General features: G+C 40.7%; 1 protein-coding gene across 1 annotated transcript; it reads right to left on the bottom strand.

The window, feature by feature from the left end:
• Positions 1-332: 332 nt before the first annotated feature.
• Positions 333-22,380, bottom strand: LOC104538206 (trifunctional purine biosynthetic protein adenosine-3-like). The gene is made up of 21 exons (XM_010181328.1): positions 22,236-22,380; positions 21,336-21,431; positions 19,689-19,863; positions 17,948-18,059; positions 17,423-17,482; positions 16,494-16,619; positions 16,144-16,231; positions 14,899-14,984; positions 14,247-14,415; positions 11,644-11,875; positions 11,426-11,520; positions 10,580-10,689; positions 8,312-8,510; positions 7,500-7,751; positions 7,055-7,207; positions 5,648-5,854; positions 4,478-4,621; positions 4,030-4,160; positions 2,396-2,537; positions 1,078-1,193; positions 333-599 (listed from the first exon to the last, which is right to left on the bottom strand). Exons 1-21 carry the CDS (start codon positions 22,378-22,380, stop codon positions 333-335), a joined length of 3,105 nt encoding a protein of 1,034 aa, XP_010179630.1.
• Between the last annotated feature and the right edge of the window lie 4,886 nt (positions 22,381-27,266).

The raw sequence follows: 27,266 nt of genomic DNA, 5'->3' as shown, positions 1-27,266 counted from the left end.
AAGAATGAATTTCCCTCTGAAGAACTAGACCATTTTCACAGCTTAAGCCCCCTCTATGGCTGGTAATGCAGCATCTCTTTACAGATTAAAAAAAAAATAACAAACCGAAAACTAAGACAGAACAAAGAAATCCAAAATCTGAAAATGGTAGCTTGGCTTCTACCCCCAGTGTTGCAAAAGCAGTGTAACTAAAGCTGCAAGTCAAGGGAAAAGGATCATGGCTCAGAATGGAAACCTGTGACACTGATACTCCTGCAGAGAAGCACATCAAGGGCAGGGAGGAGGAGGGCAGTGGGAAAGATGAGCAGAGATCAATCCACTCATTAACCTGGCTATACCACATCATTTTCTTGAGGCTCCAAGGCCATGAGAGAGGACGTGCACGTCTCCTCCTGAAGACAGAGACTTTGGCTCTCTTGTTTCCAGTAGGTTTTACCATCGGCTCCCAGCCGCACTGCTCCACTGGCCACCAGCTGTAGGGCAATGGGAAAGGCCCGACACTCAGCTTCTTTAACCCTTTCTGACAGCGTCTCCTCTGTGTCGTCTGCCTTCACAGATACCGGCTCCTGGTGGATCACTGCTTTCGGACTGGATTCCTCCTAAAATGGGGATAGCGGCAGCATTTTAGAAGAGGCTGGTAAGCAGTCTCAGGAACGTTATGGATGCTGTGGATGGAGCAGAGGAAGTCTCACGAGAGATCTCAGAGAGCACACGTGTAGTTGTGTGCAGAAAAATGAAAGTACATCTGGAGAGGTTTACAACTTCCATTGGGAGGACCTACATTACACTCTGGGGTACAGCAGAGAGAGAGACATAGGCTAGAAGATTCAGAGGGCTGTTCACTGAAAGCAGGAGAAACTGAACCCCTTCATCCCCCTAATATGAAGGAAGAAGTAGACAGGGCATCAAGAAACCACAAATGCAATGTAATCCCCACATCTTCCTGTTTATGCTGGTAACAATCCCATGATTTCCACAAATTCCTGTTATCTCTTCCTGCTTCTGCCTTCAGAAAGAAAAGAAAAAAAGCAAGTTCCTTTTTGTAACTTACTGAATGTTAGGCAAGAAGACACTTACCAGGACAAAATGCACGGTGCAGCCAGTGACTTTAAATCCACTTTGCAGGGCTTGCTGATGGGCATTTCCATCCTTGATTGGTGGGAAAAGTGATGGGGAAGCATTCAAAATTTTCCCTGGGCATCAGTGTGAGAGAAGAAAAAAAAATTAAAAATCAATTTGAACTGAGTTTCCTTTAAAAATAAAAGTGAGATGTGATCATCAGTTCAAAACAACAGCATTGAGCACCACTCAGGAGTTTAAATGGTCCCAAATGCAGTCAGAACATAACAGGGCACATTCAGATTCAGGTTAAAAGGCAAAAAAGAGACAAGGTGTGATGATCTCTAAGGAAATCTGAGGAAGCACAGCTCTGCTCTGAGGAAATACTGAGCTTCCACGAACCCAGGTGAAGGTGTGCAGGCTTTGGCAGTAGCCAGGCAAGCGTGTTTCAGTTAAGGCCAAGGATCTCATTTGCTTTTGCATCAGTGGATGGACAGACAGAGTCAATAAGTCTCTCCCTTCCCAGGACCGCCAGCCTTCATGCTGCAGATGAGGGGCTTGGAAGTGGACTTCACACTGCAGCCTGATGCACAGCCACAGCACAGACAGGGGTGATTTTCATAGGAAGCATAATTTCCAAAGGAGCCTGTCCCAGTGCAAGCCGCATAGTGAGTGAGGAAATTCTGAGCCAGGCCTCAGGAGCTGGCACTTGATGCCCAGAGCCAAGAGGAAAGGGGAGTGTGCATTCCCCCCTCTGCTGGCCTTGAGCGCATCTAAAGCAAGCTCTGCCCCACAGCAGGGCCACATTCACTCAGGGGTCTGCAGTGGCTGTATCAGAGTACTGCTGCGCTGTGCAGCCCTCAGGACAGCACAGGAGGGAAAGGGATTGAGAAATTAAGCTCCTTCCCCTTTTTTTTTTTTCCAAGTAGCAGCTGCAGGGAGTGAGTTCAGCAAAACTTTCCAGCACAGCTCCTTCAGAAATGACACAGTTATGCTACCTGTCCCCTACTGCAGACAGAACCAAACTCCTGCCTGCTCTGCAGGCATTTCTTCTTCCCAGAAGGAAGGCAGACAGCCCAACTCTGTGACCCTGATTTTGCCCCTCTGTTATTCATTATACCAGCAGAAGGCATTTCTCTGCCAATGTGCAGTCAGAATCCCAGTGCAGTGCTGGGATGAATGGAAGCATAGGGCAGCCCCACTGATTTACATGCAATCCTCAGTGTCAGCAAGGCTGTGGGAGATTTAACCAAAAGACAAAGAACTGTGATTGTGTAATCCTGGTGAGGCCAAGCATCCGTATTTTAGTTTCTCTTTCACAGTTACAATTTCTTACCTTTCCATTTTCTGAGAAAAGGACTGGACAAAATTCTCATAAATCCTGAAAGACATATTAGTTCAATGGCAAATTCTTCAAGAACTCGGTCGATCGTGCTGTCAAATTCAGAGCGACTGCCATATAACTTATGATCAATCACCTAAAATGTTAAAACAGATAAAAAAACCATATCAAGGAAACAACTGTATGAATGAGAGCAGCTACTTGGGCAACAAGAGAAAGCAAAATGGATTAACTCCAGGACATTTAAGGATTTAAAAGTATGTGTATTATTCAGGATATTTGTGACTTTTCACATCCATACAAACATTCCTGGGAACACCCCAATCACTTGCTAGTTAACACCATCTGTTTCACACAAAATACTTTCTTGGATGTGTAGAAAATCTGCACAAACAGAAGCCAACTATGGAAAGAGAAACCTGTGAGTAATGTGGTGGTGAGGGAAATGAGGGGGAACATCTCAGAAGATACTGACCTCTTACTCAAGAATGTCTCACCAAAGACTAATGTAAAAATAGTAATGACTCATCAACAACATCACGACCTGTGAGTCTATAGTTGCTTACAGAAAATCATACAATTATCTAAAAAGAGAACAAACTGGCCAGACATTCTGTGTAAGGGGAGGAGTCAAGTCTTGTTCTATTTCTACTCCACCTCTCAGCTCCAGCTCTGAAGGTAGGTGCTGATTCCTGACTCTGTTAATGAAAATTTTCAAATGAGGGGATAACAAAACTGTCATGCTCTTGCCTATGAAAATGTGAATTAATTTTGACATAACTTTTCCCAGAGATGAGTCTTTGTACTGCCAGAAAAAAAAGTAACATGAATGCAACTCAGCTGTTGAGGAAGCTTGCTGAAAACTTTTTAATCCTGAGGAAACTGGGATTGTTTAGTCTGGAGAAAAGGAGGCTCAGGGGAGACTTTACCACTCTCTACAACTACGTGAAAGGAGGTTGTAGCAAGGTGAGGGTCAGTCTCTTCTCCCAAGTAACAAGAAATAGGATGAGAAAAAACAACTTCAAGTTACACCAGGGGAGGTTTAGGTTGGATATGAGGAAAAATTTCTTCACCAAAAAGGTTGTCATGCACTGGAACAGGCTGCCCAGGGAGGTGGTTGAGTCACCATCCCTGGAGGTATTTAAAAGATGGGTAGATGAGGTGCTTAACAATATAGTTTAGTGGTGGAGTTGGCAGTGTCAGATTTACAGTTGGATTCGATGATATTAAGGGTCTTTTCCAACCTAAATTATTCTATGTGCTTCATGAAGCCTGAAGTCACCGATTTCAGGTTAAGCTTGAAGCTGTGTGGGCTACAGTCTCAGACTCAAATCATCAAAGCACTTGCCATTTTTAACTTTGACTTTTCTAACTTGTCCCTTTCTAACTTTGAGCAGCACTCATTGAAGAGATAGGAAAGATACTCACAGCTTTCAGTGAGCACTGTCCATACAGCTTTTGGTTCAGTCTCTACCAATAACTTTGACAGCTTTGTGTTACGTCCATGTATCCACGTAAAAGTTTTAAAGAAAAGTGGAACATGAATGCTTACCAAGCATTTCATAAAGACCTATAGATTCAGTAGCTGTGAGTTGGTGATAAAAAGCAAAGGAAAGGGGTGTCTTTACCCTGGTGGGAATTCCAGCCCGGGCTGCATTTCGTAGTTCTTCCACACCTGACTTGTTGGAGATGACAAGGACAACTTGAGCGCAACTGCCCGGCTCCTTTGCATAACTGATGAGAGCAGCAAGGTTTTTGCCTCAAATGAAGAAAGAGCAAACATTCATGAAGTAGATGAGCATCTGTGTCACTGAGAATTTGTTCTCAGTCCCGTTTATCTATCAAGAATCTTGTCTTCAACAACTGCACAAGTAGAAGAGAATTAAGGAAGTTCAGTGCTAATAAAGCTCATTTGTTAAGCAGTACAACACACCTTCTTGACTTCCAGTTAAAATGCAATGTTCATTTTAGAAGGCTCCATAAAGTCCATGGAAAAAAGAGGCAAAAGTGCATGCACTTGTATCAGGTCTGAATCCAGCCTCTCATTTCTCAGTATGGTGAGAAATGACAGCTCACCTGTTCCAGAGATGAGAACGGCCACTTTAACTTTGCTCTTTCTGGGTTGGTGTTGACTCTCAACAACAGCGTTATTCAGCAGATGCTGGGGGCTGCTCAGCTGCAGAGCTTCAAGAAGATTCTCGACTCTGATGTGGGAACCTCCTCCAAATATGCAAGGAAAAAGTTAAAACCAAAATACCTTAGATTTTACTATCCCAATTAAATGTACTTTGTGTATTTTACTAACTATAAGTTTCAATTAAGAGAAAAAACTACCAGAAATTAACTTATGCTAGCACTAACTGACCTATAAAAACATACATTACTTGATCAAAGCAACTCATGCTAGTTGTGCTGACCTCTTTTGTGTTACTCCCTTGCAAAATTGTTTCCAAAGGCCGGGGTATGGTATAGTCTTTTCAAGGATTATCCCCATCTTTTACACCTGTCTTCCTCTTTCTCTCATGTTGCAAAATTAAGCTAGAGATGATGTCGACAGAGCTGAGGCTGCATTTTGGCTGCCCAAACTGCTCTCCAAGCTGTTTAGCTTCCAGAGGGATTTTTGGCTCATGTCTTGTCAATGGCTGGACATACCGGAATGAAGACTTACCATTGCATATTACTGTACACAGCTGTGGCCTATCCTGTCTTTACACAGGATCCATGTGAGTTGGGAAAGGGTTGGAAAAGAGGTGGGTTGATTACCACAGTTATGGTAAAATATAATCAACAAAATAACGTTTGAGTCCTTGGAGACAATCATCAGAAGGATGCTTGAGACTCAAGTCTCAAGCAGAAGCCTAGATAAGACACTGTTTTCAGTGTGACAGTACTTCAACAAGTCATTCCCTTCTCACTGTATAATAAAATCTAGATGTGAACGTGTCAAGCAGCCTGCAGCCTAGTGATAAAACAGCAAAAATATGTGAACTAAGCAAACTATGCAATAGGGAGTCTCCTCAGAGTCAACATAACTGAGGACAACTGGTACCTCCCAGGAGATGCTTGCAGTTCATAGACACACTCTAAAACTACTTACCCTGTATCAACTTAAAAAATAAATAGTGCATGCTTAAGTGGAAAACTCTCTCAAGTGAGACAGATGAATCTGCTGTTACACTTTGAATCAAACCACACTCTGTTTAATTTTTGTGAGTGTCTTCATCTCCCATTAGGACAGCTGCTAACCTGTGTGGCAAGGGGCAACAACTTTCCCAATCAGCCAAGCTTCCTCATGTCTCTGTATGTCCTTGAGAACATGCTGAGCCAGGTCCTTCTGCACAACCAAGACTGCACCAATTCCACAATTAAATGTCTGAGCCATCTCCTCCTCAGAGAGGTTTCCCTCTCTGTAAAGCCAGCAAAAGACTTCAGGAATCTTCCAACAGAGAGCATCTGAAAACGATTGAAAATTGCATATGGTCAGCATAGATGTTTGCTACCCATCTTTTATTATATACAATGACAGTGGTATATTACAAGAGCCTGACAGAGATTATTCTTGCTATCTTAAGGAGGACACTCCTTGCCTAAGGAGGACACTAACCCAGCTTCCAGTCAGCTTTATAGGTGCTGCTTAGCTGGAGATTTCTATCCATAATTTGCACATGCCAAGTCTTCTCTAGGCTTTCTAATGAGAACATGTAGGAAATCATGGCAAATTAAGATTTAATCATCCCTCATCAACCAGGAGGACTATGCTACAGATGACTTACATCTCTTCCATAAGAGATAAAGGAGCCATGGGACAAACAATCTTCTGGCTCTTTTTGGACTACTTAAAGCAGTTCCTGGTTTTCTGTTTCAAAGGATCAATACTGAGTATTGATACTTAAATGTGTTGATGGGCAGACTGGAAAAGGGCTGAGTGGTCTACACATGGATGGGAAGCATGGATAGGCTTTCACAGTGACCTTACTCATGCAGATGTGGCCTTAGGCTGTCCCTGGAAATCTTGATGGTGTAGACTTGCTATCTCAACTTCACTTTAGAAAACTAACAGTCCCTTGGGCTTATTATAATTTCTGTGGTTCCAGGCACTGGCAGACAAGCTGGGTACCACATTAGTAAGCTGTGTTTATTTCCTTCCTTTCTAATTTCCTTCTAAAGGAATATAGACAGACATACAAACATCATCCTTCCCCTCTCCCCATCCAGGCAATATGGTTTTCTTTAATATTTTGAACTTATTAATACTGTTCCCAATTTTGGCTTACAGATAAAAAGTTCTACATTACTCACAGATGTCAAATGCTAATGTGGCTTGTGGAAGCTGCCACCTACCATAAAATTGCATTAGATGTGTGTGTAAACATGCCATGGAGAAAATAATGCAAATTAGTTCTCTAGTTTTGACATGAGTCAAAATGTTTAATATGGAGAGGTGTCTTGCAGAACGCAGGATCTTCTCAAATCCCTTTTCTTGTAGAGATGAGCTGCCTTCAAACTCTCCCTAAATTTCCCTTCTCCAATGACAGAGTGGTGCTTGTCAGCTGATGCTTACTTGAAAAAGGAGTGTTTTTGGTAGGCTCTTTGAAAAAGCATTGACTTCAGGTCATAACTGAAGCTGAAAAGTCAGTCATCTTTGATACTTACCTAGAATAGCACTGACATGTTCTGGCAGGATTCTGGAGATGCCTTCCAGCAACCCCTCCTCAGCAATGAAGGCAAAAGCCTTCACGTGCCCTGAGCGAAGGACAGGCAGCAAAGACGGACTGTACATTTTAGCTGGGGTCAGCAATATGTCTCCTGCAAACAGAAGTGTCAATTCAATCAGTTTGTTTCAAAGGTCATTAAGTGTTTTGTGGGAATGCTTCTCTCAACAGGTTCACTTCTGCTCTTTGTGGCAGAGAACCTTGCAAAGTAGCAAAAAGTACTGGCCCACTCTTCCAAAACTGTGGATGCAAGTCCACGTATGTACCCCAAAGGCTGATTAACCCTGACCCATCCTGAAATAAACAACCCTGGGCAGCATCTAGTTATGAAAATGTCCAAACACAATTCATTTTCAGGTTTGTTTTTAAGAAGAAAGGTATTGTACCTAGAGTCTTGTCACCACAACTGCCAGGCGCTGGTGAGGAGTAGTGTAAGGAGGACATTAAGAGAATCTTCCTTATGGTGCTAAAGCCATGGCCGTGAATCCCACAAGAGGCCAGTCCAATAAGCACATCCTCCTCATCAGCTCTCTGCAGCCCCAGAAGCATCTGCCCTCGCTCCACTGCGCCAACCACAAAGCCAGCCAGGTCATACTCTCCAGAAGAATACATGCCAGTCACCTCAGCCATCTCCCTGTCTAAGTGGTGAGAGAAAGCATGAGCTGTAAACAAATTTTTATTCTTAACTTTAAATCTAAAATAAGCAATATTTCCAGGGTAACTGCAGAGACATGACATCTAAGCAGCGCATTCAGATATATTTTTAAAATCCCACTTGTTTTCTTACCTCGCCTCAGGACTTCAACAAAACAAAGTTTCATGTAGTTAATGAAATAATTTTTTTTTCCATTTCATGCTACTTATCTGGCACCTCCCTGCTATGATTGAATATAAGAAAGGGAATGAAAACATATTAACACCTCAAGAATGTGAGGCATCCAGTTTTGCTCTCCTTTGTACAAGGACAAATAAGCAAGAATCAGGATCCAAGTGCATGAATAATAAAAACCATCCCTCTGTGCTGACCCATTTAAGAGATTTTAAGGAAGAGTTTAAGCCCAAATGTTTGACTGTTTTTTCCACCAAACAGAAACCAACTGTTCCAATGCCACCTACTGCCTCTCCCTACAAACTCTACTTCACCAGTAAACGTCTCAAATCAGAACCTTCAAATCTTAAAGGAGAGGAGTGTTCATACCCAGGAAAGCACATCCTGCATTTCTGCAAGCCTCAGCTATTCCTTCTTTGATTGTTTCAGCCACTTCGACATCAAGTTTGCCACAGACAAAATAACTGAGGAAGAAGAGAGGCTCTGCTCCTTGAGCCAGGATGGCATTGACACACATGGCAACCAGGTCCTGACCTATGGTGTCGTGCTTCTTACACACCTGTGCGATCTGCAAAACATGGTGGAAAGTGGCAGTAGTGACAAGAAATATGCAAAACTCAGATATTAATCAGTCAAATAAGCAGAAATGTTCTTTTCTCTGAAAAGAATCACAGTAGAGTATGCATGCAGAAGATAATCTGGTACATCACCTAGTTTAAATCAAGAGAAAACTAAATTTTCTTGCAGAGAAAAGAAAAATCTATTTTCTTTTTTGAAACATTAATTCAAATTTTAGCTCCAGCTACCTAGAAATAGTCCTTTTGGGCTGTTTGTTTGTTTGCTTTTTGGAATATTATGTCAAATCCAGAATAAGAGGTGTCTAAAAGAAATTACAAATTATCTGGATATTCAACATATTCATCCTAGCGTCACAACATCCTGGCAATTTCCAAAAATAAGATCAGGTTGCTCAAACATCACTGTGTGCTCTGCTTTACTTTTGCCTATTAATTTCACTGGGCAATGCAGCAAAACTGAAACAGTTTATTAAGTAGTTTTCTTCTTCTCCAAGTCCGCAGGGAATGAGATTCTTCACTCCTGCCCTCCCCAAGGAGTCTTTTGGTCTCAGCTATCTCCTATCACAAACAACGTGGGCCAGGTCTGTAAACTCTCTTGAAAAACAGGTTCTTCACAAAGCAATATTTCCCCTCAGGAAGTCTGCTATTTGTTTTTTTAAAAAGTTATCAAGGTGTTCACATCCCACAAATAATGAAACCTGATTCAGACATCATGGCTTCTATTGAGTGGCAACATTTACACTCCTTTATTACAAGCAGCAGTTTCTACACTGACAGGTATACACCAGAGGGGATCTGTTTGTGCCAACTGCTGATGTAGAAGCACTGTACTAGATCACACAGTGCAATACTTCTCTGTCAGTTACCACTTCAGGGTCTGAAACAGGACAAAGATTGCATATGCATGGATAATTTTTCAAGGTAACTACCTTTTACTGACACAGCTCTATCAGTGTAGTTATACCTGTGCAGAAAAACTCAGTACAGAAAGATGGGCAAGGGAAAAATGCAGCTAAATACTACCACTGGCTTCAAAATGGTAACAGATCAGCACTTAAAAGTGTAGGTTTGGGTTATGAGCCAGATTTCTTTCACTAGCTGGCTATGGAAGTGCTATGGAAACCAGACATCCCATGTCCTTTTGTTGCTTTATAATATCTCCCTCCTACTGATCTCGTAACAACTCATATAGGCATCGGCCAGCTTTTGTTGGCCAAGGAAGAGTCTTAGGAACAGTCTGTGTAAACACAGTTGGGAATGTCTCTCTGCCAAGCAGTTGGAACAAAGGCTCACAAGAGCCAGCACCAATCACTTTTTCATGCTCAGAGGTGTCCAAGGATGTAAGAGTGCAAAAGATCTTCTGGATTATTATGTTTGGTCTCCTGCTGTTGCAGGCAGCCACACCATATCATCCCATTACTAAAGGTATAAACACCAACTTGAAACAAGTTAAGTTGATGTGCTTGACCAGTGAAAGACAGCTTTGGATCTCCAACTCCTCTGATAGCTGAAAGCCGCCTTCTGATTATATATATATATATATATATATATTCCTGGCTCAACTTATCTGATGTGTTCTTGTGTAATTAGTGTTCTTTATCTATTGCTTTCCCTTCCCCTTTAATGTTTCTCTCTTCTATCCTTCTCCCCAGTACCCTGACAAAAATAATCGTGCTACCTCTCTGAATACAATTTATTAAGCTAAGTCTGACAGTTATCATTTCATCATTTCCCTGTATTCCTCTGAACTTATCTTTCTCAAAGCTTTGACTCAAAGGTCTCAAAGACCCTCTATTTTATAGCAGAAATTCTAGTTCTTAGTTCCTCAAGTGCTCAGCTAAATGTTTTGTTTTCTTATCATTTCATCACAAAATATCCAGAATCTCCACATTCTCAATAACATATGCACAGATCTTACTCAAATGATCATCTACAAAGTTCAAATTATGATTCCAGCAGACTTGAGATGTATTTATAATGCTTAGAAGGGTGCAGATGGTGCAATTGGCTGCGGCATTCAAAAGTCTTGAGAGGTAACATGAGTCAAGTTGCAAGTTACCTGCAGTTTAGGTCCAAGGCCTTTAGTTTGAGATACCAAGATAGGATCATCGTAACCAGATGCTTTCAAGTCAAAGAAACCAGCAAAGCCTCCTACTTCTGAATGACTGCCTGCCAAGTAGAAATATGTCAAGGATCATTTTTAAGGGAATAAAACCACCAAAACTCCTTAGCAAGGCAAGTACTGCAAATTATGATTTCCTGGGGAAGACTGCACTGCATCCACTGACAGAAACATGCACAGCTGTATGAAGCATGGATCCCAAAGTCACATATTTCATGGTTTTGTAAATGGATCTTTACTATTCTGTATTTGTAACCTATGGATTGTGTATAGCAAAGGTTAAACATTTTACCAAACTCTTAACAGCTTGTCTTTTTTTTCTTTATGTGGCTATTTCTTTCTAAGGGGAAAAAATCAACCAGAAATTTTCCACAGTAGATCACTGCTAAGAGTAAAGGACATAGCCTGAAGAGCAAATAACAAGTTCAGTCATTGTTAGCCACACTCTCATAACGGTTTAGATATTGTACTCATATATACAGCTGGTAGGATACCTTCTGTCCCGTGACGTACAAAACCATTCCATTAATCCAAGAGTTAATTCTGTTCTCCAGACTAACCTTGAAAAAGTGCAATCATCCCCATGGTAAGCCAACTATTTTTTAATTAAGCAAAAGGGGAGTGATGAGAAAGAAATGAGAGCTTGCTTTCTTTGTGGTGACCCCAGCCAGCTTCTCAAGTTCAATTTCAATGCCAAGAATGCTTTGCTCACCTCCTGGGGAAAAAAGGAGTTCTGTTGCATTCAATATACTGAGGAAATTCAAAGACTATTCCCAGTCTTACCTGATCTGGTACCACTTACAATTGATGTTTCCAGCTGATGAAACAAAACATCACTGGTTACAGCCTCCACACGTCTCTCTTTGTATATCAGATGCCTACAGAGAGCAAAGGACACGCTAGCAGCAATAGTGACATTTTCTCATAGCCCACACAAATGGGAACAACAGTATAAAACTTTGGACTAGCATCTATTTCTGCTAGTGCCTTTGCTTACATACAGAGACTGCTTGAGAAGTCGTATACCCCGATGGCCAATGTCCTTCCTGTAAGTGGCACCCTTGAAACGTATGGCCGCTACACCCCTGTTGGCTTCTCCCAGTGCTTTCATCAGGTCTTCCTTAACAGCAGTAATGGAGAGGACTCTGCCACCACTTGCCACCACTCTGCCATCCTTCAGCGTTGTACCAGCGTGGAACACCTGCAGCCCTAACTCTTTGGCTTGCAGCAGCCCTAAAAAAGCAAAAGAAACTCTCTGAGTATTTAAAACGACAAGCTATGTTGGCAAAGCAGTGAAGATTGAACTTCTTTCTTCAGCCAAGGAAGAACAACAATAAAGCTTCCCACCTTACCCTTCTTCTGAGAAACAGTACCAAAAACCTTACCAGTGAAAGGTATTCCACTCCACTGGCCCCAAGACTCTGTCCTGGGACATCCAGTAAGGACACAAATCACACAGGAAAAGAAATAAGGGATCCAGGAGCCAGAAGATGACACATAACTACCAGGGAAAAATGGTGCTGAAAACTGTAATTCTTAATAATTTGTATGAGGCTTTCCTGTACAAAATGACAGGATGAGAAGAAATGGCCTCAAGTTGCACCAGGGGAGGTTTAAACTGGATATTAGGAAAAACATGTTCACTGAAAGGGTTATCAGGCACTGGAATTGGCTGCCTGGGGAAGTGGTGGAGTCACCATCCCTGCAGGTATTTGAAAGATGAGTAGATGAGGTGCTTAGAGACATGGCTTAGTAACGGACAGGTTATGGTTGGACTCAGTGATCTTAAAGGTCTTTTCCAACCAAATGACTCGATGATTCTATGATAAATCACAATTTATAGTTGTTTATTGCTTGGATTCTCCCCTTTCTGATCTTAAACCATAAATACTAATGTTACTTCAGTACTCCCCTCGCTCTTCTGCTATGCCCGCTCCACACAATTCCCTACTATGCCTGAAATCAATGCTCTACAGACACTTGCAGGTGGTAATAGCTAAATCCAATAGCTAAAATAAACTATGTGTGCTGTTCTGTTTCCATATATTTTCCTGTCTGAGGAAAGTAAAGTTGCTCAGGAGTTTTATTTAATTCATATTTTGAGGAGAGAAAAAGGGAAAAGGAGGAACTGCTGCCATCACCTGGAAAAAGCAAACCAAAACAGTTTTCCCCTTGCTATCAGCTAGATAGGTTTTGTAAACGAGTAAAAGGGATATTTATACTTGCTGAAGGCACAGTGTGTTACTTTGCCACAGCACTGCTTTGACAGGGCCAAAGCTGAGCCCCAGCGGGCCTTACTGCAATGGAAACCTAACACTTTCCCATCATTTTTTAAGGAATACTCCAGAATAAAGTGTTTGCTAAGCCACTAAAATATGTGAATCAATGTGAAAAGTAAAGGAAAAACCTAATAAGACCTATATAATTCAATGGTTCGGAGTATAATAATAAAAGAATGTACTGAATTTATTTGTTTTGACTCTTTTCTTGTTATTAACAAGCAGAGGGGTCATACCATCTCACTCCTAAAGGTATAAATAACAACTTGAAAAAAGTCAAGTTCCTGAGCCTGGCTAGTGAAAGGTAGCTCAGTAGCAGAAGGATTCATTCAGGTTTGGATTTTTACAGTTACAGAAATGCAGAGTTTCCCAGAATATCACTGACAAAACAAAATAAATACAGTGAGTGAACTGAAAGAGAAGGAAGGGCAAGGAGAACACAACAGCAGAAATCTTGACAAGGGAAAAACATGACCTTCTCCCTGGGTGATGTAGGGTAACTGGAGTTTTGACAAAAATAAAGTGGCCTTGATATGAGATCAGTTGTCTGGGTTGCTTTACACAAGGCGTAGTGTTGGACTGGCAAGGCAGTAGCTGAGGGGGAAGAAAATAGTTCTGCAACAGTTCTCTCTGGTTTAAAATATTTTTCAAAATCTTAATGAGATATTACACTACAAGAATTTTAACACAGAAAATAAATATTGACCTAAAGCCCAGACACCCACCTTCCCAAAAACCCTTCAAGCCCTATTAAGAAGAAGTCCCTATTACACAGCAGTGACCCTGGCTGGCTGGCACAAGGGAAGGAACCAAGTTGATGGTGAAGGCATGCACTGTTCCTGTTTTAAAGGCCATAGGTCCTCAAGTCTCACCCTTATCACCTGGTCAGGCATCAGCTAAGATAACATGGCCTCCTGGCAAGGCAGCAAAGGTAGGAAAAAGCAGTCATGTGCTGACAACATTGTGGTCCATTTTTCCAGCACAGTTTGTGGAAATACATGGAAGCATCAGATTTGTTCCAGGAGACATAATTCCCCATTACATTCTTATTTTGGCAACCAGCTACAGACAGAGCTTTATAAAATTATGTAATTTTAAACATTTGGCCCCTGTGCTACTTTGGACAGGCATACACTCCAGTTAAAAGATCCTCCTGAGCTGGTATCCCTTCTGCAAGGACAAGGAGGGATGGATTAAGGCAGGCTCTGATAGAGCGTGAGGTGGGGGACAGAGGAAAGCTGTACAGCTGTCTGGGAGAAAAGGTAAATCCACACCTACTGAAGTGCTATGCTGAAATGACATAGTAAACAACCTACTGCAGTTACCTGTCACCTCCATGCCCTTGTCATAGTCTCCCGGGTATCCTGGACTTGCCATGACCACGCACACAGCTGTACTATTTTCTGACCAGGCTGGCATGAAGCTGCAGAGTTTGCCATCAATTGTTGCTTGAATCACTTCATAAAAATCATTTTTAAGCAGTGGAAGAATTACCTGCAGAAAATTTTCGTAGCGATAGAGGTTAATTTTGCTGACTTGTTGAAATTCAACTCAGGGAAAACTGAAATAGAGTAAAATCTGTATCTGCCAAAGTGAAAATACTGTATTTCCCTATACCAGTAGATTTGGAAACTACAGGTGAGCATTAATTTGCAGCATCTTTTTGCAACAGTCATAAATTTGCAAACATGAAATGTGAGATTATATAGAAGGAACATAAATTTAAGACCCTCTCATTCTGCTTCTGTTCAGAAAAATAAAATATGAGGAACAGCTCTTTAGCTTAAATTCTTTAACTAACAATTCACAGAAGCTGACAAGTTAAAATTTAAGTTACCTCATACATTGCCTAAGAAATTCTCATTCAGATCTGCACGTTCAGGGAAAGGAGGACATAGATCACACACATTTCCTTAAAGGTAACTGTCAGTGGTAAAAGAATAAAGCATATTTAAGTGGCCAGTATCTTTCACTCACCTGGCACTGAGGGTCACCAAACTGACATTTAAAGTTTAAAATTTTCACACCATCTTTGGTAAGCATTAAACCTGTTTGCAGCACACCTGAACAGAAAGAACACAGCCAAGCAAAGGAATGTAAATGTTTATTTTTCAAGAACTCCTCTAAATGCAACACAGTATTTTGGAACGTGGGATGCGTTTCTGCAAACTGTAAGGAATTAGGAGCAGGAACTCTGCAAGCAGTCACAGTAATTCCACAATAACCAATGAAGTGGCTAGCAACAACCTCAGGAACCACCTTTTAGAATCACCTTTTAGACTGAATACAATGGAAAGCAACCTCTCTGCATCAGAAAGTTGTGTTCTGCCTTCTGCTACAGCCCTCTAATTGCAAGTGTTCAGAGACCAGAGGGAACTGACAGGATGAAAAAAACAGTTCCCATAAAACCCCATTTATTACGCAGACACTGATTTTCTTACCATTAAGTGCACTATTGTTATGCATAAATATAGATGTATAACTCTGTATTTCAGGCAAAAATAACAACCCAAAATTCACTACTGCTATTAACAAACATGAAGAAACAGAAACTTACTGAGGTTGGAATCCTGTGATATCTACTCAACACACATAAATGCATGTGGGAATCTAAAGCAGACCTTTCATTACATAATCAGAAATCAAGTGTGAAAATTTAAGTCCCAGAAAGCATCAGGTCCTCTAGCATCATCCTGAAAATGCTCAAAACCCACTGTGTTCTTACTGCAGATTTGGGCACTGTAAAATTTACCAAATAGCAGAGAATACATCGCAGGCTGGAATCCAACTCTTTACATGTATGGGATCCTGACAGACTTCAGTACCGAAAGCAACCATTGGCGCTGTGAGAACTGTGAGCACCTTCCTTTTTCAAAACAGCTTTAAGACAAAGACCTTAAGAAAACTTACATTGCTGTATTTAGGAGTGAAGAATACAACTGAACTTAAGTATAAATTTTACTTTGAACTACAGAGTCTGGTTGCAACAGTTTAAATAAAAAATACTTAATAAATATCCAGTATGTTTTATGGAGAAAAATGGAAGTTCTTCTCTCCAAAGGAAGAGTTAAAAGCCAAACTAGTGAGGCTTAAAACTGCATGAAAAATTAACCTTTTTAAAAATTTATTTACAAACACTATTTGGAATTCAAAAGCAACCCCTAACAATGAAAGTAATCTTGGTATGATTTTACCTTGTTTTTCAGCTGCGTGATTACTTACCAACATATGCTGTTCCTTCTTGTCTCATACTATCAACAACATGTTGAAGGATAGCATCATTGATTTTCTCTAGAAGAACTTCTGGAACCTGACGATCAACATCAAAGTGATTGAGACAGTGGTGACATTTGCTGGACTAGCTCATAGAACCTGGAAGGACTAGGGTAAGTTAATGCCCCAACTCTGTTTTCTGGTCTCCCACCCCAAACCAGTGCACACCTTCTAATTGAGTGCTGCTGCCTGAAGGACAGAAGAAATCTGGCCTATGTGATAGAAATAAGATTGGGCCCTAAAGGAGATATATTAACCACAGAGTGGTTACTGCAGGCCAAGGAGGAGGACAGTCATACCTGAGGAACTGGGCAATAGGCTCCCATCCCTCCAGTGTTTGGACCCTGGTCACCATCCAATAATCGTTTGTGAGCCTGGGCTGGGGGCATTGAGGCAATAGTGACACCATCCGTGAAGCACAAGCACTGTTAAGAGATGCAGACATCACAGAAACAGTGACAATGTTCTGTCCTAAGGGAAGTTCACACTGTCAGCTCTACCAGGAAAATTTAGGAACCAAAACTAGAAAGCAAGAGGATCCATGTATTCTGCTGAAAGTCCAGTGATGTGAAGGATTCATTGAGCTCTCTTTCTCATTTTTAAATAAACAAGAGAAATGGTGGCCTTCATAATTCCTTCCTGTTAAATTAGATCTTGACCTATCAGTCACATCGACACACGCTTACCTGAAGGCATGTGAATAGTCTTCATTGGTTTGACAGAATTATTCATATGTTTCAAGTTAAATGTGTATGTTTGCAGATCTGGGGCCTGAATGAGTGGGAAGTATTCTCAGTGCAGGACAAATCTTGCACAAAGAACTCATTTTCAGTTTTCATGTGGCATATAATATGCACGCTTAAGTTTTATCCTGCCACTGAGAAGTAATCCATGGTAAGGAAAGTGCTAAGACAGGCACTAAATATTAGCACAAAATTATTGATGCAACAAGAATTACCAAGAAAAAGTCCATAAAAACATGTTTTAGGTCACATTAGGAAAAAAAATAAATTATTTTTCCACCTAAAAGATCACTATAATTTCAATTTTGTAGCTAATGTAGAAGAAAATTATATTGGCAACATATGACATCAAATTGCTTACATTGGGTATTTACTTATGTAAGTGCAAATTAAAAATATATATATTTGAAAGAATAAATCTGTGTTTATGCATAGAGCACAATGCCAAAGAATAAAAGCACATAAGCACATCATTGATCACATACAGAAAGTTCTTCCCCTTGAAGAAGTTCTTCAATAACAACCACTTCTCCAAACATTCTGTCCTGTACAAAAAAATAAAAAGGTACCCAGTTAGAAAACATGACATCTGCTAGCTAAATCCTCTCTTTATTTACTTTTTAACAGAAGTAATAATGCATATGAAAAGTACTGGCTTGCTTGAATTCTGGTATGTTGAGCAAAGCTAATAAGATTCTCCTTTGGAGGTAAGGAAGAGACATTGCACCTTATCAGACCCTGGGAGCCAACGGGAAATGAAAAAGTTGGAGAAGCAGGGCAGCAGGACTCAGTGCTGGAATGAGAGTTCAGTCATGAGCTCTGCAAAGCCCTGCTCACTGCCCACTGTCTGGGACAAACATGTGGAATTAGGATGATATCCCGAGAAAGTCCTTAGTCAAATGTGCAAGTTTCTCCTGAAAATACTTGCTTCCTGTGGCCAAAATTACAAACTCACAGGCTACAGAACACCAAGAATTGGATTACCACTGATTAATTAAAGATTTATCCACCTGCATAATCTCTTGGACAGCTCTGCAGGCTTCCTCTTTGCTGGTGGCAATAGTCACTTCTTTTCTAGCAGCAGGGCCACTCGCCCGTACAACTCGTGCAGGAAAGTCTGTGCTTTAAATGAAAGCAAAAGTGAGATTCAGGCATCCCTACCGCATCCAGTGAAACCATAATTTTTAAGCTGAGTGCCTCCTATCTTCCCTTTTTTCTTAATGTTTGGAGAATAACACATCAGAAAAATACATTCCCCGCTAGCCCATCCTGTCCTGGAGGTGAAAGGGCTCTTACAGACCTCAGCACAGGACCGTGAACCAGAAATCCATGAATTCTGTTGGTTCTGACACCAACTCAATGTATACCCTTGGACAAGTCACTGACCTTTAACCCCTTGCATTTCCTTCCCCTTTTCCCCGAGTTAGTTTATTATTTTATTCCTGTCATATGTTTGGAAGGATGAATTAGTTGATGACTTATAGTTTTTTAACACCAGATTACAGTAAATAATCCTATGAACCACTATGGAAGTTCTGTTTAGTGTTAGTAAGGTTAAGGCTGAATTAGGTCTTGCACATAAAGGATATGTTAGAACTAGTGTATTAACACTGTATCCCCAGAATTGCTCCATTTACTTTTAAACACGAACTAAATCTAGAAGGAAAAGAAAAAAAGAATAAAACAGCATAATGTTAACATATTTTAACTACACTTTATCCATTCACCTCTCTCCGGCTTGTGGACAGTCAAATAAAATGTCCCTTTTGAAGAGCTGATTCCACACACTGCTAGCTGTTTTCTGAAAAAAAACCATCTCATTCCTCCTTTCCACATTACAATTTATATTAGGATAAATTTCAACCCTGGATTTATACAAGCAGCCAAAGCAAGCTCACACAAAGCTCCCTTTCTCCACGTCTCAGTGTGCTGACCTGAGATACAGTTTTCCTTTTTGAGTCTTATGTGTGCTTGCAGACATACAAGTTGTCAGCCTGTTTCTCTACATGGGAGTAATACAGACTAAATGCTGTTACGGAGCAAAGTCAGTTAAAAGGTTGTTTTTATTTAAAAAAAAAAAGTTCTGCTAGGTTCTACCAGACATAGCACATGACAGCAAAGAGAAGAAGTCCGTGGAACCAACACACAGCTACTGATCAGTGTAGCTGAACACAGCAGCTGCTGTGAGACTGGACCAAAATAGCCAGAGTGGTAACTTACTCTCCCAAAGGATTCCCAGTGACTTATGAGGCATTACCGCTCACAGCAACTGCAGAGATACGCAGTTACATTTCTCTCTCCATGTAAGAGAGATGCTGTCTAGCCTTGAAGAAATAAGAGTGTCCTCCTTAAGTTAAGTGTATTTGACCATTGCCTCCCATATCACTCCACAGATAGCATTCTGCTGGTACCTGTCTGTGTGTGCTGGTGCAGAAATTATTCTTGCCCTTACAGAAGGATATATTGAAATATTTTTCTCTGCCACAATTTTTTTTGCCTTTTAAATGGCTAACTAGCATCCTGAAGAAGCTGACCAAAGGGAAGAAGAGCTATGATTTTTGAACAGGAAAATATACCTGTTTAAGTTACTTGCACCTTCACCATCCATCTCTAATTACAAAAATAACTCACTCAGTAGCTACTTGAGAAGAACAACAGTTGAAAAGTCAGCGACTTCTAGGTAGCTATCATGGGTGAAGGCCAAATGCATAGATAACTTGACAGAGGAATTTCCAGTACCAAAATTCTTACCTGATAATAAACCTACAAGCCTCCTGGGGATTGGTGAAGGCCTTCCATCTTGCTGTTGGGATCCCATGTCGATTCAGGAAGGCTTTGGCAAAACTGATGTTGGATGCCAGCTGGGCTGCTTTTGCAGATGGTCCAAAACACCTAACTCCTGCTGCTCTTAAGTCATCAACAATCCCTAATTATCAAAACCAGGAAAATAACCAAGTGATATCTTTAGAAACTTTGAGTAGTTTTGACAACAGGAAAACCACATAACCATTCCAGCAGTCTGTTACACTTTTCATAGAATCATAGAAACATTTGCTTGGAAAAACTGTTAAGGTAATCTAGTCCAACCATAACCTGTCCACTACTAAACCATGTCTCTAATCACTTCATCTACCCACCTTTTAAATCCTTTCAGGGATGATGACCTGACCACGTCCCTGGGCAGCCCATTCCTGTGCCTGAGAACCCTTTCAGTGAAGAAATTTCTCCAAATATCCAATCCAAACCTCTCCTGGTGCAACTTGAAGCCATTTCCTCTTGTCCTATTGCTTGTTACATGGGAGAAGAGACCAACCCTAGCCTCTTGGCCACCTGGGCATGCTGCTGGCTCGTGTTCAGTTGGCTGTTGACCAGTATTCCCAGATCCCTCTCTGCCAAGCAGCTTTCCAGCCACTTCTCCCCAAGCCTGTAGCGCTGCATGGGGTTGTTGTGACCCAAGTGCAGGACCCACCACTTGGCCTTGTTGAACCTCATACAATGGACCTTGGCCCATCGATCCAGCCTGTTCAGGTTCCTCTGCAGAGCCTGTCTACCCTCAAGCAGATCAACACTCCCACCCAACTTAGCGTCATCTGCAGCCTTACTGAGGGTACACTCAATCCCCCACATCCAGGTCATTGATAAAGATGTTAAACAGAACTGGCCCTAACACTGCGTCCTGGGGAACACCACTTGTAACTGGCCTCCAACTGGATTGAACTCCATTCACCACCACAATTTGAGCCCAGCCAGTCAGCCAGTTTTTTTACCCAGTGAAGAGTATGCCTGTCCAGGCCACAGGCAGCCAGTTTCTCCAGGAGAATGCTGTGGGAAATCTTCCTTTTCCTTGCCTCAAACAGCTTCATCAGATTCATCCTTAAAATAAGGTTCTGCATATCCAATGACCTGTTTCATAATTTAGTTTTAAGAGGTCTTTAGCTCTTTACATTACTAAGCCCTGTCACAGTTACCACCCCATGACTACTGTTAGGACCCTCTGGTAATTCTGTTCGCTATTTAAGACATGGAGATCTTACTGCACATTACAATAAATGCATGTGATGGTCTGGGTACTATTGCATACAGCAACAACGTTAGGACTACTGCAAGAAAATTCTTTATATAAAGGAGAGCAGAGCAGAAAATGTAAGAGTGCTTGTAACCATTAGATTCTTGATCCTGAATGATCCCCCCTGCTGATTTCTAACATACAAAAAGCAGCATACAGCTATGAAACCAAATGTTTTAAGTTATTACAATTTACATTTACAAGATAATCCATCTTTTCTTGCTCATCAGTTTAATTAAGTCAATGTGTGTCCCAGGATCTGAAAGAGGTCATTTAAAAGCAGAATTCGAGGTGCTGATTGTTACTGTCAAGTTAATTTATTTCAGCCTTACCAGCTGCCAAGAGAGCTTCTTGTCCAACTAACACAAGTCCAATGTTATGATCTTTGCAGAACTGAGTAACAATAGTGTGATTGCTCACTAATACAGCTGAAAAGGAAAAGGGAATTTAATTAAGTTATCATAGTAAAGCCTAAATAAGAGATGGAAGATGAGAATGTCATTGTTACGTCTCCCTAAGAAGTACGATTAAAATAATGAAACAGCCCATGAAGGGCAAAGTAAAACAAACAATATAATAACAGAGTCCAGAAGGGGCAGTGAACATTTCCAGTTTGCACAACTGTTTTCAGTATACATCTGCTAACTTACTAAATGTATTTTATTTTCTATATGTAATCAATATAAACTTTTAAAAGCTGCTTTTATTATAACAGAGTAAAAACTTCTGAAAATAAAACTGTAAGTTCATAAGGAAACTCAATTTCAACATCTGAGCTAAGATTTACTCAATGCCAGTGTATGATGTAGCTAAATTTAGCTGAGCAGCCTGGGCAGACGCCAGAGAAGATTCTATCCAGAGGTTGATAACTTTGAGACTTCTATTCCTCTGTTACATTTTGCTTAATTTATTAAGTGAATTCAAGCATAACAGTGGGTGGAAAGAGATGAGGTGTAGAAATACACAGTCTCATATAAGCCTCACTATCTTAAGAAGCTAGGCTAAAGATAGGTAATAGTGTGATGTTTTACTAGGCAGTTCTAAAATTCAGAAACAAAACTTACAGAAAAAATGAATATGTGCCTTAAATAATTTGTGGTACCAGTAAAAGAAAAGAATAATTGTTGTCTCCTAGTGAGATAACTCAACAAAAATGTTGTCAGTTTTGTTTCAGTTCCAATACCCACATTACTGATTACTTGGCACAGTATTCTGTTCTCCCCCCTTTTTACCTGAATTGGAAATTTTTCCACTGTCAGCTGTTCCTGCATTTCCTGGAGCAACAAACACGTGCTTCACATGTGGGGACTGGGCCAGCTTCCAGGCCAGCGCATGCTCTCGCCCTCCGCTGCCAATCACAAGCACCCGATCAGCCATTAACCTGTGCAAACCCAGAATCATCATATATAGTACTATTTATTTCACAGACCCATGTAAAAATAAGCAAAAATATGTAAATCATATGTCTTACATAATTGGTAAGTAACATCAATCTAATTTGTATTAGAAAGTTATCTACAAGACATCTGAACAAAGTGACTGTACTGATAGTGTCACTGGATGGATGCATCATTCGCATTTGGTTTAAATACTGACAACAATGAAATTACCAAGAATTTTTTCACTTGTTTCAGCATAGTCAAGATTTCCTCTCTTAAGTATCCAGGCTGAAATAATACACTTTGACAATTGCTAAGAGGGTAACTTCAGCAGAACAGATGCTCAATAAAAGAACAACTGTTAATTTCACTAGCACACTGACATTTAAAACAGTTCCTCAATAATATTTCTAGGCAAATTAGTTTAGATTTATTTCAGAAATATTATCATATTCAACAGAGGTCACATCTGCAAACTTAATTTTTCCGTATGTGCTGAATGTGGACAAATGTCAGAAAGAAAAAACACACCAGAACATGACCTTTAAAGAATATGCTAATAGCATAAACCAGTCCTTACCCAGGAAATAGATAATAAATTACAGCCACCATAAAACACCAGCTTTGCAAGCAACACGTCACCAGTCTTTTCCCAAGAAATCATGACCATAGGTTTGAGTTCATTACAGAGCTTTTGAAGGTGAACAGAAGCTAAATGGCGACAGTGAGGTACAGTATTTCAGAAAAGATGTTCATAGAACTGTGCTAAATCAATGATCATGTTTCGAGTTCCTGAGACAGTACTAAGATGTCTTAACCTAATGTCAACAAAATAAAATTTAAATATATACATATATCTTCATAATTATTAAATTGTTAAAGTACAATGCAAGTACTTCAAGTAGCCTGTCCCTGGGGATTACAGACCTTTGTGGATTATTTAAGAGACTAATTTTAAGTTTTAGGTATTGTGCTCTAGGCATATAAACACAGAGCATATGCTTAATGCTCTATCATTCACCAGACTGATTTCCTTGAAAAAGACTTTTCTAAGGAAATTAAATATCAAATAACTATCCAACGTGTCAGACTTTGTCTTCCCTTTTGTCACTGCTTGACAGATAATTCTGGAGTCACTAGGAAGCTGCTGTGAACTTAAAAGTAAAGGGTTACAATTGCTGTATCTCTAACAAACACATCAACATGCTGTCTGCAAAGCTTCATTAGGCACTACGGTCCACCCATTATTAATAAAAAGCACAGTGTTTTTAAAAGCAAAGTTATTTTTTCCCTTATATATAATTTCACAATTCACAGAAATTTTCTAAAGCATTTATTTCTAAGGCAAAAATTTTCTTTAATTTTCTAATTAAATTTCCTGACTGGAAACACAGCAAAACAAAGCAGTGCCTCCTACCCTGTGGAAAAAATGCACATTTCCATTCCGCATCACAGTGAGGACACTAGAGACATTTTTTGCAAAGCAATTCAAAAGCACACTGGAAGAAAAGAAAGCTGGCAAGACAGCTGGTCCTAGAGGAAATGCTAAAGAGAGGGACATCTCACTTGAATCGTCTTTCCTTACCGTGTCAGACCCTGCTGTTTGTCCACACAAAAGGCTGAGGCTCCACACAGATTCAAGTTCTTCCTTCAGGTCCTGTTTCAGACCCAAATGATTTCTGATCTCCTAAAGCCAAGGATAAGGGTGAGAGGGTGAAAGGAGCAGACAGACCTGCATGCTGCCCTGTCCCCTTTTATCCTCCTATGTAGCAGGAGGATCCCCAGCAAGATGCCCTTAATGCCGCCCACCATTCAAAACAGACCTCCCCACAGATTACAGCAGCATGGACCATTCTCCTCTCTTCCCATTTTTCCTTAGCTAACAACAAAAACAACTCCTTCCCACCAATCAGCCCTACAATGTTAATAGTATTCAACTCTAGTGAAAGAAAAAAATTAAAAAAAGGAGCTACAATGTGGTATCTAAAAGCTGAGATCATTGCTCGGTTCCCATGTTAACAGCAATTTTATAACCTCTGACAAGTAAAGAATCTCAAAGACAACTTGTAAAAATAAAACATAGTTTTCATGGTCTACAGAACCACTCCAGTTAAAACCTGCACACATAACTCCCACAGACCTATTCTCTGTAATGGAACATATCTTTAGATGTATATATAAAGGTTATTTTAATATTTAGCACACACTTGAATTGTGTCCCCTTGATTACTACCCTTTTTATCTTTTGAAGAAATTTAATACAAGCAGTGCCAGAGATACAAGGTATATAATAAGTGTTATTTTATTCTCCACTGGTTTCTGCACCATCCTCTTCAACAGCCTAATCCTTTCACGACAGTACCTGAAGTCGTTTGGTTAACATTTGGTAAGCTTGCAATGCTACCACTCTTCACTGAGAACAAAATTAATGTTAACATAGCACTAAGCCGTATCTGTGTGTATTAAAGTCAGGCAATGAGAAATAAAGCAATACATTAATGGAAAAACGAGCCATTCATTTCATACCACTAGAACAACTTTTAAAGGAAACCTGCAATTTTTTTTAAACTTCTGCAGAATTAACAGCTTGTGTACTGCTGGACAGATGAAACTCCCAGCTTAAGGAGACATGACTGCTACTAAGTCCTAAGCATCACTTGCCAAGTATCTGTAGACTGCCTGCCTTAGATCTGCAAACTCACAGTTCCACGTTTTCTACCTGAGACTGAAGAGCAAACCACTACAAGGAAAGAAGAGTCCTATTTCTTATAAGATGAAACAAGGATAATATTTATCTCTCTTTTGCAACAGTTTTTGGAATTTTTTAGTCACGAGGCTATGACAATTTAAGTTGGAAACAGAATTCATGCAGCTCTAAAGCATTTCTCTGCTGCATGACTGGCCAGAAGCAGGTAATTTACACTTGCATTCAGGCCAGTGGGTCAATTTGTATTACGATTATTTACCAAACTGTCTTCTTAGGTGATGAAGTGAATATGGAGCAGAGAAAGACAATCTACATGGAAACTTCCAATACCAAAATCTGACTTTTACAGACAGCAAATTTGAAATTGTAAAAAATGTAGAAAACTATTACCTAATGAATATAGGAGAAAATCTCTTTGAAACAATGTATTTTAGTGTTGTTTATTCACCAATATAGCATCTTGGCAAAGCTGTAGCAGGATGAACAGTCAGAGTGTAACACTGGAAGCTGTAAAACAAAGCAGATTGCTCTACATTGTTGTTGCTTTCTTTTAGATGTCAATACCACCATTTCACTGGCTGGACATGCAGCATGCTCAGTACCCTATCAAGTACCATTAATAGAAAACATAAGGTTTTGTTTGATCTTTTAAATAACAGATGCTGGTGTTCAGGGAGGAAGATGAGAACTGTTTTTTGTTTTAGGGCTACTCTAGCTGAAGTTTCCCTTCCCTGTCAGGCAGCCCATGCCATGCACATAGGAAAACGCACCAGGCCTTACCTGCCCTGCTGCAGCGCAGCAGAGACCACCAGCTCTGGGTCGCAGTGGGACCAGCACAGCCTTTTTTGGGTGACCCAACAAATGGCAGCATACCCCGCTGCGAGTGTGGCTGCTCAGTGACACTCACACCATTTTGAAAACCGTGTTAAGGGCAAGGACAAGAACGTTGTGAAAGACCAGGCCTTTGTCAGGGTTGCGAGAAACGCGCTCACAAAATGCAAGTTTAGAGACGGATCAATTCTGTGAAGCTGTTTATTAGCAGCATGCTGGGTGCATTCAGGAAGTGGGATGCCTGAAAAGCACCCCTGCTAATAGGTTGAGGTTTATTTATAGTAACATTCATTATCATAGCCACACATTTTTACAAACTTATTTACATATTCAACAGTTTTCCGGGGAAATCTTTCACATCAGTTTCCGCCCATTGTCCCATGCGTACTAAAATTCTGGGGTGGTCCTTGAGGGTCCGAAGATGAAGGCTCGTAGTCTTCAGGATGAAGGCTCATTGTCTTCATCACTGTAAACTTTTCACCTTTATTGTCCCTGTGTAACTAGTCGTGATTTAAGTCGGTTTCTTGCAGCTGTGTTAGCTCATTAGTTCCTTATCTTCAAGGATGTTCTGCTTATCTTAGCTTTGAGGCACCCTCCTGTCTTTTACGATTTACCTCTGTCTGTGAATGTAGAAATCTTCCAGTCCTTGATGGATTTACAACCTTCACAAATACTCTGGAAGTGACCAGCTCCATCTGAATTCCCCCCTTTCTTTTCTTTTCTATATACAATGCGAATTCTTTCACTTTCCACTGTACCCCATTACCAATTAGGGTTTTACTGATTTTTTTGTAAGATTCTCATCTTCACAGAATCACAGAACGTTAGGGATTGGAAGGGACCTCAAAAGATCATCCAGTCCAATCCCCCTGCCGGAGCAGGAACACCTAGATGAGGTTACACAGGAAGGCGTCCAGGCGGGTTTTGAATGTCTCCAGAGAAGGAGACTCCACAACCTCTCTGGGCAGCCTGGTCCAGTGCTCTGTCACCTTCACTGAGAAGTTTCTTCTCAAATTTACATAACATCTTGTTATGTTCCAAAGCACCACGTCTTATAGAACTTATTTCAAGACCTTAGCCATGTTTCCATACCCTAATGCTTTAACAAATTACTTCCCACACACAATTTCTCACAGGGTGAACACTGCACGCAAGCTGCTTCACAAGCCCGTGAAGGGACAGGGGAACGTGTCCTCTACTGAGGTGGGATTCACTGGGGAGATGGAAGGCTAAGAAGCAGCTAAGGAAGACATGTATGAAAAAATGAATGATAAAAGTCGTGCCTCCCACCCACCCTCACCGCTGACACTCCCACCTCGGCGCCACGCTGGTCGCCCTCCCCCCTT

This window comes from Mesitornis unicolor, unplaced genomic scaffold (assembly GCF_000695765.1).
Source record: "Mesitornis unicolor isolate BGI_N332 unplaced genomic scaffold, ASM69576v1 scaffold15810, whole genome shotgun sequence".
Lineage (NCBI taxonomy): Eukaryota > Metazoa > Chordata > Aves > Mesitornithiformes > Mesitornithidae > Mesitornis > Mesitornis unicolor.
The sequence above is the reverse complement of the archived record's forward strand: the minus strand, read 5'-3'. Positions and strand labels throughout refer to the sequence as shown.